General features: G+C 44.0%; 1 protein-coding gene across 4 annotated transcripts; it reads left to right on the top strand.

Annotated features, from left to right (window-relative positions):
* The first annotated feature begins 3503 nt into the window (after positions 1-3503).
* Positions 3504-17142, top strand: LOC119717021 (TRPM8 channel-associated factor 2-like). 4 transcript variants are annotated; one of them, XR_011811814.1, is made up of 8 exons: positions 3504-4120; positions 5821-6791; positions 8707-8801; positions 9807-10020; positions 10814-11053; positions 13953-14290; positions 16047-16172; positions 16366-17142. XR_011811814.1 is itself a non-coding variant. In XM_072042986.1 (8 exons), the coding sequence occupies exons 1-7, from the start codon at positions 3504-3506 to the stop codon at positions 16136-16138; spliced, it is 2721 nt and encodes a 906-aa protein (XP_071899087.1). In that variant the 3' UTR covers positions 16139-16172; positions 16366-17142. The 4 variants fall into 4 exon arrangements, 3 of the variants coding, with proteins under 3 accessions (XP_071899087.1, XP_071899090.1, XP_071899086.1); XM_072042986.1 differs by having other exon boundaries at positions 15893-16172; XM_072042989.1 differs by having other exon boundaries at positions 16047-17142.
* The last annotated feature ends 203 nt before the right edge of the window (positions 17143-17345 follow it).

Here is a 17345-nt window from a genome sequence, read left to right as displayed (position 1 = left end):
AAAGATCTGACAAACTTTCCTTTTATTATCAGTACTAGGGTGTAAAAATGTAAAAAAGATGAAAATATGTAATATGAATTTGTTGCTACTAAAGCTGAACTGAAGTTTGATCTCCATAGCAGAGCAGTTGCGTAGTAGGGGTCCAGGGAATTCTCAGAAAATAGGAATGGGATTTAAAAGGAAAAAAAAAAAGGAAAAAAAAAAAAAGCTGATTGACTTAATACTTTGCCAAAGACTACACAAGAAAGAAGAGAAGCCTTTTTTTGGATGGAGAGAGTTTGGACAGTCGGATGTAACTCTGGAGTGTGAAAGCTGCCTGGGTGAACCAAAGTTTGAAAGGGACACAATGTTCCCTAAAGAAAACTCTTCTGGGATGCAGAAGCAGTTCGTTTCTTTGAAGAAATGATGTTCATTTTGCACCCTAAAGCAAATATTTCTGGTTGGTTTAGAATTAGAATAGTTCAGTTGAAAAGTGGTCACTGGTTGCACCAGCGCTAGATATGGCAGGAGAATCACCTCTTTTGACTGTCTTGCTATGCTGTGTTTAATGCACCCCAGTTAGTTTGCCATCTTGGCTGCCAGGGCACGCTGCTGATTCGTGTTGAGCCTACTATCAGTCGGCACCCCCAGATCCTAGGGCTGCTCCCCAGCCACTCATATCCCCTTCTATACCTGTGTCTGGTATTGCTCTGTTCCAAGTATAGAACCTGACGTTTTCACTTGTTGAATTCCGTGCCACTGATGATTGCCCATTCTTTCAGTCTACCTAGAACCTTTTGCGAGGTCTCTCATCCCTTGAGTCAACAGCACCTCCCAGTTTAGTATCATTAGCAAACTTGCTGAGGATGCACTCCACTCCTGCATAGATAGTTGATAAAAATCTTGAAGAGAACTGGCCCTAGAATCGAGCCAGCCTGATGTAGTCCCATTCAGTACGATTGTCTGTGTGCTACCATTCAGCCAGTTCATCACCCAGCATAGTGTGTACCTATTCATCTCACAGGTTGTCCAGAAGGATGCAGTGAGGGACAGTACCAAAGGCCTTACTAAAATGCAGAAAAATTACATCTACTGCCTTCCCTTCATCCAATAAGTGGGTGACCTTATCGTAGAAAGATTCCAAATTATTAAAATAGAACTTTTCCTTCATGAACCTATGTTGACTATGTCTAATAGCCTTCTTCTTTAACTGCCTCTCAGTAGCATTCAGGATAACCTCCATAAGTTTTCCAGGTACTGAGGATAGACTGTTACGTCTGTAGTTTCTTTGGTCTTTTCTCATGCACTTCTTGTACATTAGGATAACATTAGCCAGCTTCCAGTCAGCAGGGTTCATCCCAGACTCCCAAGCCCCTTGGTAAATTGTTGAGGGGAGTCCAGTTATAACACCTGTTAACTCCTTCAGTACTCCAGGGTGAATACTGTCAGACCCCATGGATTTATAAATGTTCAATTGATACAACTTGTCCTTTTAATTTCAGTGACCACAAATGGAAAGTCACTGCTCCACCAGTCATGATCCTTCAACTTAAAGGACCTGACAACCCACAATCTATCATTAATACTGAAAATTGAGGCAACAAAGATGTTAAATATCTCAACCTTTTCCTCATTCTCCCTTGTTAGGTGACTATCCAGTGTTTTCCTTGGACTTGTGGACTCTCAACATACTTTCAGAGGCCTTTTCTTTTTTTTTTTTTTTGGTTGTGTGATACTGCATTGGCTAGGATCAACTCAAGATAAGATTAGTTTTACCTTGATTTCTTCCTACAAATGTGAACTGTGGCTCTATAATCTCCCTGTGAACCCTAACCTTGCTTCCAGAGATCAGGTACTTCTTTCGCCCAGGTTCCAAGAGGAGTTCCCTGTTTAGCCAAGCCAATCTTCTGCCCCACTTGTTTGACTTGCAACACGGTGCCTGCTCCTGGGCTTTTAAAAGGTGGTTCTTGAAAAGTGACCAGCTTTCAGGGATCCCTAAATCCTCTTTAGAGTATATTCCCAGGAGACACTGTTAACTAGCTTCCTTAGTAGCTTAAAGTCCAGGGTGACAACTCTGTTGACGTTTTCTCCTTACAACACAAGTTTTAAACTGATATTTCATGATTGCTGTGGCCAAGATAGCCACCTACATTCACATCTCCCAAAAGGCCTGTAGTCTCAAATAGCAGGTCTAGGAAGGCATCTTTCCTAGTTGGCTCGCTAAACATTTGTGACAGGAGGTTGTCTTCAAAATGCTTTGGCAATTTCTCAGACTTGTCAGTATTCCTCCAGTTTATGCCTGGGAAGTTGAACTCTCCCAGAATGGTGAAGACAACCAACCAGGAGATTTCTCCTAATTGCTTATAGAATAGCTCATCTATGCCATCATCCTGGGTGGGTGGTCAACAATAGACACCCATGACACCCACAACAAAATATATTTGCTTTGCTGTCCATCCCCTTAATTCTCACCCAGAGGCTCTCTGGGTGTCAAGGATTCTGCTTCTCCAGAACTTCTCTATTTTCCTGTGTTAGCATGCCAAGGATTTGGTTTCAGGGTAGCCAAATCTGAAATGTATGTGAAGGCTATAGAGACCGATGTTGGCACAGGATGCTGCCCAGGAAAGGGCAAAGTCTGCCCCAGAACAACACCTTCTCTTGCCGTAGGCGTAGTGTTCGTCAGCCTTGTGAATTCGGAATGACACGAAGTGGGTGGGACTTGGTCAAACTCTCCTCCTCAAAACTCTTCCTGTCTGCACAGTCACAGAAGCCTCAACTCAGCAGGAGACGATTTTGCTGAAGAGCTAGTCCAAACTTTCGACCTGAGGGAAGCTAAATATAGCACGTGTCACCCAATAGACTTCAAAGGCTTTGGCAACAAAGGTCAGTACCATTCTCCTCGCTTCATAGATGGGAAAAACAAAGCTGCAGAAGAGGGAAATTATTTCCTTGATATCATGTGGCAGTTTAGAACAGAATACTAGGGCATGAAAATCCTGTGCCCAGACCCGCTCTGCTAGGTCCCATGTGGCTTAAACTGTCAGTTGTGACAGGGAACTGCTTGTCTCTATTGTTTCTATCAACCCTCTTCCTCTTCATGTCACCACCTAATGCTCCTTGCTTTTAGTGTCTGAACAGGTAGAAAAAGTGCATCTTTGGAAACTTATGCCACAGCAGGCATGTGTATTTCTATACATACCCAATTGGGAAGAAAATTGGAAACTGCATGTTTGAATTACGCCATGTATTGTGCTGATCAGGTCTTTTTATTGTCTGTCACCTTCCATGTAAGCCACCTCTACCAGGCAAGTTCCTAGTAGACTTCTTGGAGTTTCTGCCATTCTCCCTCTCCAAACCAATTGTTAATGGGAATGTATTCATCCTTATTTCCTTGTTCTCCTCTTTGAGAATTTGCAGAATTTGTTAAAACAGTCGCTTCCTTTAGCAGTTTAGCAGTTCTGTATTGCTGAGCCATACTGCAATGAATGTTGCTCTTCTCTCCATCAGATTAGAGTGGCTTGAAGATGAAACCCTCTGCTACCTATGAGCTGTTAGTAGACAGTGTTGGAGAATGGGACTTCACTGATGGTTTTGTTCCTTGTGAGCTGCTGCTTGTTGGAGAGGATGCCTACCCTGTGCTTCTGAGCGCTGAGAAGCAGGTTCTGATCGCTGTTTCACGGTATGGGAAAGGCAAGATGGTGGTTATTTCCCACGAGGGAATCATGAAGAGCTCCAAGTTTTCCCAGTTCCTCAGAAATGCTGTGGAGTGGCTCAAGCCTTCCCCTGCGGCCCTGGTTGGGTCCCATCACCGGTTGGATTCCCTCTCCCAGCTGCTCCTTGGGGCTGGCATCAAAGTAGAGGCTGGGGTAGCGCTCAGCACCCACCACGGGGTGTACTGTATGGATGCCTATGACAGCACGCAGGCAAAAGACATAGTTTGCTTTGTAAAGGAAGGTGGAGGCCTGCTCATTGGAGGCCAGGCTTGGCACTGGGGTAGTCTACATGGGAAGGAGAAGGTGCTGTTTGAATTCCCTGGGAACCAGGTGACCAGTGTGGCTGGTGTGTACTTCACAGGAAATCCTGTAGCGAAAGGGATCTTCAAAGTTGCCAAGAAAATTCCAAAGATCCCCTTAACTGTTCCGTGAGTATCTGAATTGTTCTGTCTATTTAAACAAGTTATGCAAATGAGATGTTTACAGAAGATCCTTGAGGTAAGAGATGATGATGTTTGAATGCTGGTTCTTTAATAGCCAGGGTGGGATGCAGCTGTAGTCTTCAGATGTAAGAGAGAATCTCCTTGCTGTTTGTAATCTGAAAGAATGATGACTTTGCTTCCAGGGGAGTGGGTTAGGACATTCATTCAGGGTCAAGAAATGAGTGCAGCCATGTTGTAGAGCTGTCTCCCTGACCAGCTGTGCCTGTGAGCACCACACAGCAAGCTGGGGAAAGGAGGAGCAACTCCCCGGCTCCTATCCCATCCTTTCCCCCAGGGTGGGTATGTTCAGGCCAACTTTCACACAGTTCAAAACCACACTGGAGATGGAGCACCTCACCAGCACTCTGGGCTGGGCTCTGCCTGACAGCTGCTAAACCTGCTTAACCTGCAAAAATTTCCTTTTTGCAAGTGAAACCGCTGGACTGATGCTGAGCTGAGGAGGCAGGCCTGGTGCCACCTCCCTTCTCCAGAAGACACAGGCTGTTAGCAGGAACTCGCTGTGCTTCAAGTTAGTTTGGGATTCTAGCTTGGCCTTTTGGTCTCAGAGCAGCAGGTTGTGAAACTCTGAGCTGTTGTGTCTTGTATCGCAGAGCAGACAGCAGTGCCCTGGACTTTGCCCCTCTGTCTTCCTCCACCTCCCCTTGCCACTGAGCATACTGGACTGTGCCTAGCACCACTTTCTGCTCAGTTAGGGAAAGTGCCATGGGATCTCAGTGGAGCAGGAGCGGTGCTATGCTTCCTGTGTGTGGCAGTTTCACCTCACTGCAGTGGAAGTTGCAATGACAGAAATAAAATTCCCAGAAAGTCTTTCATTTACTTCGCAGTGTCAGTGAAGTAATAATCAGAAGAGAGGTGCAGTTTCCTGTCCTATGAGTGTGCACAAGGGCAGCAGGTTTTATTGTAACTGAGCTGGCTGCAATGGCCATGTAACAACAGATTCTTTTCAGGTGTCAAAGAAAAATTGTGTTTGCCCAAATGGAGAAAATTATGTAATTGCAACCGATTGAACATGTCTTTCTCCACAGTGTCATATAGACGCTATACAGAAATAGCAAAAATACAAGAGCCTTACATGGTAAAAGCTCCACAAAGATACTGTGGAGGATAACTGGTAGGAATTTTGGGGTCTGTCTTTTGGGGTCTATCTATCCTTTCTTCACTTCTTAACAGAACACACAGAGAAATCTTTTGGGCTTGTCCAGTTTATGATACTTAGGGTGGAGTAGTTCAAGGAAGTTTCTGCTACAGGAGATATGCTGATTTCCTCATCATTTGCAGGTTAAATTTGCAAAAGACTTGCTTAAAAAATATGAAAGCTCCTTTGACTTTTGAGATCCCGCATTTGGATTTTCAGGCTGCTCTTCAAAGTAACAGGCCTGGAAACTTTTATTTGTCTTCATTTGTAAATGAGTGCTGAGATTCTTACAGATCTGGTAGACTGCAAAAACTGAATCTTTAAAAGAAAAAAAAAAGATTGATGGATTTTACTTTATTTTTAAAATGAAAGAAGTGGCAACATGATGTACTAGGGTGAGAGAGGAAGAAGAGGCAGGGACAGACACGGCAGCTGTTTAAGCAGAGGATTCTGGAATGGGGGCTAACTTGAACCTCTCTTGGTTTTGCAGACACCAGGCCAGTCTTGGCCTTGATTCTGCTTTTCTCCTGCATGGTGTGTCAGAGCTGGATATGGTGACAGAGGGCACACCCTCCATCTTGCTGGTGCATGGTGTACTCTCCTTCCCGCTCTGCCTGGACAGCTCGCACCGCTGCCTCTTAGCTGCAGCACGCTATGGCCGAGGCCGTGTTGTGGTGGCAACCCATGAGAATCAGCTCTTCTCCCCAGAGATGGCCAAATTCCTGCTCAATGCTGTCCGCTGGCTAGATGCTGGGAGAAAGGGGCTGGTGGGTGTGGATGCCAGCCTGGAGAAACTGTGTGGCCTCTTCAGTGAGGAAGAGGTGAAGTCACAGGTATCAGAGCTGACAGGCAACATGAGCGTATACTGCTGTCCTTCTTACAGTGACAAACAGGTGGAGACGATTCATGCTTTTGTAGCAGAAGGGGGTGGCCTACTGATTGGAGGCCAAGCCTGGTATTGGGCTTCCCAGAACCGCGGCAAAGCTGCAGTGGCAGAATATCCTGGCAACAAAATCCTCAACCGCTTTGGGCTGAGCATCCTGGGGCAGAGTGTCCAGGCAGCAAAGCTCCCAGCCACAGCATTTGGGGAGCACTATCACTTTCGCAAGGCACTCTCTCTTTTCAAGAGCCATGTAGACAAGGCTGAGGATCTCAAAGCTCCCCTGAAAGACTGGCTGCCAAGGCTGGCACAAGACTGTGCTGCCTTTCTGCGCATCCCTCCCCAGGACTGCCCCGCATATGCCTCAATGCACCGCATCCTGGCCAAAGTGCTTCGCCAAAGTGGGATCCCGCACGTCAGCAGGCACAAGCCTGTCAAGAGCAACTCCAAAGAGGCAGCCCTGCTCTGCATGGCAACTGAGCTGTCATACACCATGACAGACTGTGCAGCCCTAGTGCAGAAATCTGCCACTGGGGTCTGTTCCCTTCCTGTTACCGTGGAAATCGATGGCACTAATCCAGGTGAGTACCGTATCTCCCTTCCTCTTGAGGCATGCTGGCGCTGGGATCAGCAAGGCACTTGCCCTCTGTGTGTATGTCTGAACATGAGGACAGATGTCCAGTTTCACTGTGGGCTTGTGGGGATGCTGGCCTCTGTGTAGTGGCAGGCAGGCTCCTTTTATGGCTGGCACTGATTTTAGCGCTCTGAAACATGCCATGGAAGTCTTGCATCCTCATAATTGGTACACAGGCACTTGGAGAAGAGCCAACTATAGAAGCTCCTGAGGGTACTTGCACAGTGCAGTGGCTTCCTCAAGAAAGCTATAAGTTCCTCAGGAACTCCAGGCTCTGCTCTACCATTTGTTGTCCCACTAGTGTTCTGACAGAGCCATCTTTGAGACCATCATGTGAAAAGGTGGGAGTTAGGTACAAAAGTTTTATTTTTTTATCTAGGTAATTTCAGTCTGAGTAGTAGCGGTCTCACAACTTCTTGTATCAGCAGAGCTGATGGAGTGAAGTTGTGGTTTTGGGGTGAAAACAAGAGACTGTGAGCAGGATGGGAACTTCATAGGCTGACACCATCACTGAAGCTATGGTATTTGGTAATTACGTCCTGAATCATTTGTCTAACGTTAGGCTTTGTAGCTATATAACTTTGAGATTCCTGGTACTGATATATTTAAACTTTAAGTAATTTCACTGGTAAGGTATTTTTCCATGGACAGATAAATCTTGAATTTTTGAATTTGAATATGATTGAGAGTTGTTGTTTGCAAACTATTCTAATGAGATAAAAAGGACAGTTCTGGAGTGGCAATGTCTTGAGTGCAGAGGAAGTTTCGAGACAAGAGTTGTGGAATAGTTGCTCACTGGTTGTAACACTAATGAGTCAGGGCAAAAGGGGAAAATTGTTAGGGTTGGTTGGATTGAAAGCATTGAATTGAATAGTGGGACTGTTCAGAATTTGTGTAATTCGACATTAAAAAAAAAAGAAAAGTGCTGGCAACCCATGATTTGAGATTAAACAATTTCAAAAATGCCATAGGTGTAAGTTCAGCAAAATTGAGATGAATTGGTGAAAAGTTATGATATTATGTCTATTTTACATTTTTCCATGGATTAGGTTTTGCCTGACAAAATTTCTTGGAGGACAGGGAAGGTTGTAAATGAGGAGCTTTAGGATGGTCCGGCTCTTCTGAGGATTTTTGCTGTTTGGGCTGAAATATTCTTGAGTAAACTTTGTCAGAACCAATGAGTGGATTTTGCCTGATCAGTACAGTAGAGATGGATCAGTTTTGCAGTGTATATCAGAAGTGTCTACTGAAATCTCCTAGGCAGAGGAGGCTTTAATTTCCATGGGAAGGCTGTCTAGAGGCTTGCTAAATTTTAGTGGTGTGGTAGGGTACCCATCTTATGCCTTGGCTAGGACAGCCCTCTAGGCATTCTCATAACTTCAGTCAGCTTAGAAATGGGAATTCGTGTGGGCCCCAGCTTATGCTGACTAGTCAGTTGGGAAAAATTTGATGTCACTGTCAGTCTGTTATTTAGGAGATGTTTGATGACCATTACAACTTCAACTATGTCTAATACCACCACAGTATGCACCTCTGAGGGTAAGAGGATCTGAGTGGAGGAGGAGCTGTTTCTTTTTTAATTATTATTTTTTGTTTATTTTTTTACAAGTATTAATAAGTACCTTCGTCATTCTTGGAATTTTACGTTTGGGTGGGCTTGCTTGCTAATTGTGTGATGATCTTGTTCATGCCAATACCCTTTCCCTTTAAAGCTGTATTTCCAACAGATTGGATAAAATGTGAGACAATTGTGCATGTGTAGAGACAAAGACAGAAGATTCTTTTACTGCAGCTTGAAATCTCCGGAATCCATAACATCAGGAGTTTCTGACTGTTCAGATCTGTGTTCTCTCACATTTTAGGTAAGACAGCCTGGAGGAGTACAGGACTCTATCTCCCGGAGGGTCACACAGCCGTTATAACATTCCCTTGTCGGCTGGTCGGTGCTGGTCTGCAGGTGAGCCCTTACTAGTTTGGCTACTGCTTACACGATGTCAGCTGGGCACTCGAATATAGGTCTTAGGCCTTGTCAGTCCTTTCCTTCTGCTGCCACCCTGTGGCACTTTCCATGCATTGTCATCATTTTTCACTTTGTTTCCACTCCTTGCATTCCTCGTCTGTGTGCTGGCAGGATAATTGATTGTGGCTGCTGCCTGGAGACTGCTTGCTGTACCTGTTCTGTTGCCGTGCAGAGAGAACTGATCAAGGTGATTCTAGGCCCAAATAAGTACTTGGGTGGGCCCTTCTAATCATGAAACTTAGTTCTGTCTCTTTCCAGAACTCTCCTAATGTACTTCCACAATGCTGCTACTGTTGCTCTCATAGATGTATCCAGATCAGATATAAACCAGTTAACTGGAATCCTGTTCTCATCAAAGAACAAAGCAGACAAAAGCTCACCTGCTTGGGTATGTTTTGCAGTAAGCTTCCTGCAGCTGAAACTCAAGATTAACTCAGGTATTTTTGTATAATCTTGCAGCCACTTTGTCTGTTTTACTGTATCAGGGCCGAGGAAGAGGCACAATAAAACAACCCAGGAGTGATCACACCTCTCCACCTCATATGTTATAGGATGTGACTTTGATGCTGGTGCAGGGTGAAGAAAAAATAAATACAAGTAAAGTACAGTGAAAAAAAAAACATTGCAATTCTGTGAACTGCCAATGAAGGATATAGCAGACCCCGGTAAAAATAGGAGCAGAGCCGTGAGACTGTCCGAGATAGAGACAGCACTAAACTTTTTAACTTTTTTGTTTTGTTTTGTTTTGTTTTGTTTTGCTGCTTCTGGCCACCACAGGCTGAACACTTGAACAATTCTGAAGTTAGAAAGCTGTTTCTGCACATGTGCCCTGCAGGAACAGCGCTACAGCAGAGGGCTCAGGGTGCTATAGTTCGTTGGCAAAGTTGTACTTGAAGCATTTTACCCAGCTGCTCACAAATCACCTACCCTTCTGTTTGCCAGGTGCAGGTTGGGTGTCATGCGGATGACCTCTCTAATGCTGAAGAGCTGAAACGAGCCCCAGTGGTAATACGTACCTGTGATATTACCTGCCAGAAACAGTCAGTTTCCTGCCTCTGGGGTGGCCTCATTTACATCATAGTACCAGAAAGGAGCGTCCTGGGAAAAGTGCCCATCACTGTAGAAGGGGCAGTCAGAGCTCCTTTCTTCAAGCTTGGTAGGTTTATTTACCTTGGTGCCTTTCTTAGTGCTGCTCATGATGCTGCTATCCCTGTGACTGAAATGAAAGATGCTGCCATGCTTAGGAGCACCTGACTGTGTTTAGTAATGCCTAGACTCAGTTTCCTTGGTTTGTCTTGCTCTGGGATTCCAGGTAATTCACATATTCACTCTGTGCCTGCTGTCACATGAGGGAGGTGAGGGAGCTGTCACAAAAAGGGCAGGGTTTGTCTAAACCAACATTTCTTAGTGGTTGAAATTGTCATTTCTGGTGAAAACCATGTGTTGATGGGAGTGTTCTGTCACAACAAAGCTTATCTTGCACTCTGTGTGCTTTAGTGTGATAAATCTCTGGTGAATTTTCCATGATTTCTGTCATTTTCTCTTTCCTTGTGGTATGCAACATCTTGTTCCTCTATCAAATTAAACAGAAATCAGTGTTGTTAGACGGAGAAAAAACTCCATTGGAGAAGAAGAAGCAAGATCATCAAGTGAGACTGGAGAAGCCTGCTTCTTATTCTCAGAAGGAAAACAGAGATTTGTTCTTGCCATGCTAACTACTTTGGTATATGACAGTTTGCTCCCATCTGTCTCCCATCCATAAGAGCCTAAGGCTTCCCAAGTACAGGGTGAGGATTAACTAATTAACAACCAACCACCTGCAGTTGCACACCTACCACGTACTGTTTTCCAAGAGAATTTCTCAACTGTGATCTGTTTCTTCAGCTTGACTTCTGGGAGTGTGCTCAAAAGTTAGAGCTGTGGTTAACTGATTTTCTGTGTTGATGTAGGGGAGACCTGTGAAAACCAGTGGAAGGCCAGTATCCGGCACTACCCTGCTCCCTGGGCAGAACTGGCAGCTGAGAGTCTCATCCTGACGGTACCAGCTGACAGCATCCGCCACTTGGAGAACCCAAAACCACTGCTGACCCTGTGGAATGAGATCATGGTGGCAATAAGCAAATTGGCAGCCATACCAACAAAGTTCCCAAGGCCAGAGAGGATTGTAGCAGATGTCCAGATCTCATGTGGTAGGTGCACTGACAAATGGCATTTCTCAAGTGGCTACAAGGCAAGTGGCCTCTAGTAGCAAGATCTGTTCCTGCGAAGTCACTTCAGTAAAGCCGGACTGGAAACATACGTAAAGGGTCAAATGATTGTGATCCTTGCATAATTGTGAGCTACTCAAACAGTATGAAAATACAGTAAGACAGTACTTATAAAAATTAAATAGACCCGTTCAGATGCCTCTCTGTCTAAACCAGCATTGTCTCACTCAGCTGTTCTGCTGCCTGGATGTGTTAAGAGGCAGAGCTGGTGACTGCAGGGTTTTTTGTCTCCTTCCTGAATGTACTGCTGAATCAGTACAGCTGGGAGACATTGATCTAATTTCTGTTTTTTTGTTGTTTTTTTTTTGTTTTTTCCTGCCTCGGCCATAGGATTGTTTGCTTACATTCAGTGATAATTGTTATACTCGTGTGTACCTACCTGCTGGAAGCAGGCTGTGCAAAGGTTACTGTGGGCAAACCTTAGTTGGAAAAGATGTGCCTGAGGTGATGGCAGTGGAGAAGCAGAAGCAATACTACTGTTAAAGCCCATGAGTTTGTAGTTTTGCAGTTGATACTCCATGACCCCAGCTTTTCAAGTTGTGTACTGAGTGTATTTGAATGAGTCAAGCTAGATGATAAATTCAGAACCTTGTAATACTATTTTTTCAATTGGTTTTCAAATCACGTTGGTGAAATTCATTATCCCAAAATGAGGCAAGGTCTTGGCACAAACCCTGATGCCCTAATCCTTTGCTAAGGCACATGGGAATAATCTGTTACACATTTTGGGAACGTTAAGTTCAGCTATGCTAAGCAAATGCCAGTTAAAAAGACCATTGGCTGCAAACACAAAATTCCCTCCTGTTTTGGGTGGAATAAATGGTTTCACTCACATTTCTGGACCTGATTTTTTTGCATGCCTATGGCTTTTAATTACACGCATCCCTCTTATTAGAAATTGGGGAGCTCAAGATCTTAAATAGTTTCTGCAGGAAGGGGGTTGTGATTGATGTCCTCTCACTTGAGTACTATACAGGCTTATTGTTCAGTTAAAGCCAGCTGTGTAGGCTCCCTACATGTATGTAGTGAGAATAAGGGCTGTTTATCCACTTCTACGATAGGTGTTTGATTTTGGGGAGATGATTCTTTTATGAAGCTTTGGGAATCTTTAAGAATAAGGACAAGTCAAGGATGAAAACACCAAGGAGACTTGGGAAAAATCCCTTGCAGTACAAAATTCTTGCCTTGCATGACACTGGGAAATTATTTATAGAACAGCTATTCTGTGAGGTTAAGAGCTGACTTCAGCATGACAAGTTTTGCAGCCCTCGAGCATGGCAAGCTGTAACATCCATGTATTTTGTCTACACTGCTAACTTCTGGAGTGCAGACATGCAGGATCCACACTCTACACAGGAAGTCAAACTCTGCCAGGGTGCTGAATCACATTATTGCACATTTGGGTAGGTGTCAGCTGTGCTTGGTTTGTGAGCATTCGGGGGTATTCTGGGCAAGAGACAGGAAAGAAAGTCTGCCCCAAACCTGAACCTTCCTTCAACCAAAAATCTCATCCTCAGCCCAACTGTGAGTGTGCACTTAAATATATAAAAGGCAAAGTAGGTGAAACTGTACTTAACTGATAGTACTGTCTCTATCTCTTCTTTGATACAGTAACGCTTGTACTATTTCCTTATCTCACAAAAAGGAAAAAAAAAGTCACTTATGGTAATCTTAGAATGATAGAATGTTTCAGGTTGGAAGTGACCTCAAAGATTATCTAGTTCCAACCCCCTGCAATAGGCAGGGACGCCACTGCTAGATTAGGTTGCTCAGGACCTCATCTAACCTGGTCTTGAACACCTCAAGGAATGGAGCCTCCACAACCTCTCTGGGAAACCCATTCCAGTGCCTCACCACCCTCTGAGTGAAGAATTTCCTCCTAACCTCTAACCTAAATCTCCTTTCTTTTAGTTTAAAATCATTCCCCCTCATCCTGTCAATATCTGATTGAGCAAAAAGTTGCTCTCCATTTTTCTTTTTAAGTGCCCTTCAAGTACTGAAAGGTTACAATGAGGTAACCTCACTCCGGAGCCTTCTCTTCTCCAGGCAGATCAGCCCCAGCTCTCTCAGCCTTTCTTCACAGGAGAGGTGCTCCAGCCCTCTGATCATCTTTGTGGCCCTCCTCTGGACCCACTCTAACAGATCCACATCCTTCTTGTGCTGGGGGCCCCTCACCTGGATGCAGCACTCCAGGTAGGGCCTCAAAAGGGTAGAGCAGAGGGGGACAATCACCTCCCTTGACCTGCTGGTCACCCCTCTGTTGATGCTGCCCAGGATGCAGTTAGCCTTCTGGGCTGCAAGCACGCACTGACAGTTCACGTTGAGCTTTCCATCCACCAGAACCCATAAGTCCTTCTCTGCAGGGCTGCTCTCAATAAGTTCTTCTCCCAGTCTGTCCTCATGCCTGGGACTGCCCCGGCCCAGGTGCAGCACCTTGTGCTTGAACTCGTTGAACCTCATTAGGTTCACATGATCCCTCTTCTCAAGCTTGTCCAGGTCCCTTTGGATGGCATCCCTTCCTTCTGTTGTATCAACCATACCACTCAGCTTGGTGTCTCTTGTGAACTTGCTGAGGGTGCACTCAATCCCACTGTCTATGTTGCTGATAAAGGTATGGAACAGTACTGGTCCCAGGACAGACCCCTGAGGCCTTCACTTCACCGGCCTTCACTTGGACATAGAGCCATTGAATACAGCTTGTAATGTAATTGTAATACAGCATGGTTTGTGAGATGGAGGAAAGGTGCTGGAGAAATGAAAAAGAAATACAGTTACTTATGTTTAAGAGGCACTGGGGTAAGTACTTATGTTTTTCTTGCAGGCTGGATGCATTCTGGCTACCCCATCATGTGCCACATCGATTCAGTGAAGGAGATGATAGATGTGAAGCACATGAAAACTACTGGTCTTTGGGGTCCTGTCCATGAGCTGGGACACAATCAACAGCAGCAAGCATGGGAGTTTCCACCTCATACCACAGAGGCCACCTGCAATCTCTGGTCTGTCTATGTGCATGAGAAGGTGCTGGGGATTCCCAGGCATCAGGCACATGAGGCACTTACGTCACAGTGCCGGGAGGAAAGGATAAGAGAGTATCTGAAGAAAGGTGCTCAGCTAAAGGACTGGAACGTATGGACTGCTCTGGAGACATACCTGCAGGTAACTGGGAAAAGCGAGTGTATTAGTCACTGCACCAAGCCTGTCTGCATTTAAGAAGCGATTGGACTGTGCACTTAGCCACATGGTCTAAACTTTTGGATAGACCTGTGCAGTGCCAGGAGTTGGACTTGATGATCCTTATGGGTCCCTTCCAACTCGGGATATTCTATGATTCAGTAGTTGGTGAACCCTGTGTCAGAAGGATGTCTTCAGCCTGGTGACTCCAGGTGTCATGCCAGTGTTTGCTTACAATCCGGATTCATCATAGGTCCAGAAATCACTTGAGAGATGCACACGTAGATTGTGTAGTGCTAGCATCTCCTGTTACCCTTCCTTTGAAAGACTGGGGCTTAACTGCTCAGGAACAGAACTTAGTACAATATATTAATCTCTCTCCCTAGGAGAGAAACAGGAACTGCTTGTTATATATAACAATATATACATGTATATGTATTATATATATGGTATATATAATTATATAGCATATATTTATGTTTGATTATATCATGTGGAAAAAGGATGATCAAACTTGGATCTTTAGTCCTTTAATCTGCTGCAATTTTCCTGTGGGACATTGAGTTAGCTGGCAAAGAAAAAAAAAAAGTCCATTATGATGACTTAAGCTACTGACTGTTTTGAGGTGAATGTCCCTCAGCCCCCTTGTCTGGGAGCTCTCACATCTTCTATGAATAACAAAATATTTATTGAAGGAGTAGTGATCCTGATTTTACCACGTTCCAGAGTGGAAAATCAGTGAGCCTAAATCATCAAGCTAAAGATATTGCCTAGTCCATAGCGAGTCTCAGCACCAGGGGTTTCCATGGTAATAGGGGATTATGAGAGGTAGATAATCTGTCTGCCTGTACTTCCTAATGTAGAAATGCTGTCTGCTCCTGCTTAGCTGTTCCAGCATGATGGTGGATTTGTAGAACATGTTTTAGTGTCAAACTATTTAGTATCAGGAAGTGAGATGCAAGTCATGGCTTGGTAAAGAACTAAAGATATTCAGTAGATATTCTGTATCCTGTCATGCTGTTTCAAGTCAGCTCTTCATATTAACCTCATCTTGAGCAACAACATAGGTTTCCTCTCCCTCTTTACTTTAAATTTCTTGCTCATACAAGACTATTTTTTTTTATTTTTTTTTTTTTAATCTGAAACTCCTGTGTTCTTATTCCTAGCCAAAACTCATGCTCAGCTCACAGTCTCTCCTTCTTGTTTTCTGATCATGCCTTGTTCTCCTGTCTTCCTTCTGTCCAGGTTATCTGTCAGCATCCTCTTTGATACTCCTTTTGCTGCACAAGAATCTTTCTTCCACACAAACCAACAACTTGTATAGATGATTGCTGACATTTCTAGCTCCTCCCAACGCATCTTTCATCTCTGTTTGTGCTTGCAAGCCAGTGTAATGGGAAGGTGTATTTTTCTGTACTCTAAGTTGTGCTCTGAAGCCTGAAAGCCGGATACCTTCTTCTAACTTTACATTAAATCCAAAAGACACTAGAGAAACAAGGGGTGGGAGGGTCACTCTACTGTTTGTAACACAGGAATAATGTCAATGAAATGAAAAGTTCACTGTTTTATACTGTTCTTCTCCCGCAGCTGCAGGAAGGGTTTGGCTGGGACCCCTTCACTCACCTCTTCTCTGACTACCAGAAAATGTCCTCTATCCCAAAAGACGACCCTTCTAAGATGAATTTGTGGGCGCAGAAGTTTTCTCAGCAGGTGAATAGGAATCTGGCTCCTTTTTTTACAGCCTGGGGATGGCCTATCAAGAAAGAGCTGTCTGAGGAACTCTCCTCTTTACCCACCTGGGAACAGGACCCAATGAAGTCCTACAGATCATGAAAGAAAAACATCTGAACTTTGATTCTCAGATAAGGTACAGCCTATGTTTTAGCCTTGTGTACTGCATGATTGCTCATTGGGCACTTGATATTACATTAATTTCTTTAGCTTACTAGTTTAGAGTGGAGGTTAACCCCCAACAGGTGTTCAGCAGAAACTTGTATGTTGCTCAGCACCCATCTAAACCACCTTCTGAAGGCTTGAATAATAAATAAGCTTTGTTCTAGGTTCTTCACCTCAGGAGGAATGTAATTCTGAGTAGATGTAGTTCCTGCAGAACCTTTATCTGATGAAATGGAAGTTTTCAGGATGGAGCAATCACTGGAGTGGTCTCAAGCACAATGCCAATAGAATAAGGGTCTCTAAAGCAAATAGTATCCTCCACAATGTTGTATTCTTCCGCTGTAATCTCAGTAATACGAGATGTTCACTATGGACATGAGTACCTATAAAATTCTTCATCTTTAATCTCCCTAACTATGCAGAAGGTCCATGCCTACTATCATGAAAATGACCTTATAATGCTTATATACAGCTTATATAACAGCTGATACTAAAATGTTGTAATTTCTTCCTGCTTTATATTGTGTGACCCAATGTCCAGCTTTGTGCAAATAAGTCAATGCTGAGTGGTAGCCATCACTCTTACTGTAGTCTGTGAGCAAGATACAAGCCATGAAATATATCAGCATAGAAACAAAGAAGAGGTGACTTGCTTATAGTTAATAGCGATCCAACTCCTGGACTCATCAGAAATTAAAAACCAGGCGATGACATGACAGCATGAAGGAGCAATCAGGAGCAGGACAGCAGCACAGCCAGCATTTTCGGAGGACCAACAGACATTAATGTTTCCCTCACCTCATTCATGATTGCTTGACTAGCACAACACACTGGTGACTACACAGTGCTGACAAGTGTTTTAATGCTTCGTCTAGTAGCATACTGGTCTGGACACCCTTCTTGTGTATCATCAATAAATAAGACAATTCTGGATTTTCAAACTGTGTGTGGTCCTACTTTCAAGTGTGCAGTTTAAAAAAAAAAAAAGCCTAATAAGAAGTGATCCAAAAATTTGTTACAGCAGTTTTTCATTTTTGTTCTGTCTCAGATGTAGTTCTGGCTTTTCTGTGATTCATTGGCCTAATATTTACTTTGTCTTTCAAACTTTCTTTCTGTGCTTATTCACTATCATTGTAAGTTGTTC

This window comes from Anas platyrhynchos, chromosome 1, assembly GCF_047663525.1.
Source record: "Anas platyrhynchos isolate ZD024472 breed Pekin duck chromosome 1, IASCAAS_PekinDuck_T2T, whole genome shotgun sequence".
NCBI classification, from domain to species: domain Eukaryota; kingdom Metazoa; phylum Chordata; class Aves; order Anseriformes; family Anatidae; genus Anas; species Anas platyrhynchos.
Note: the sequence above shows the minus strand (reverse complement) of the source record. Positions and strands in the feature narration are given on the sequence as shown.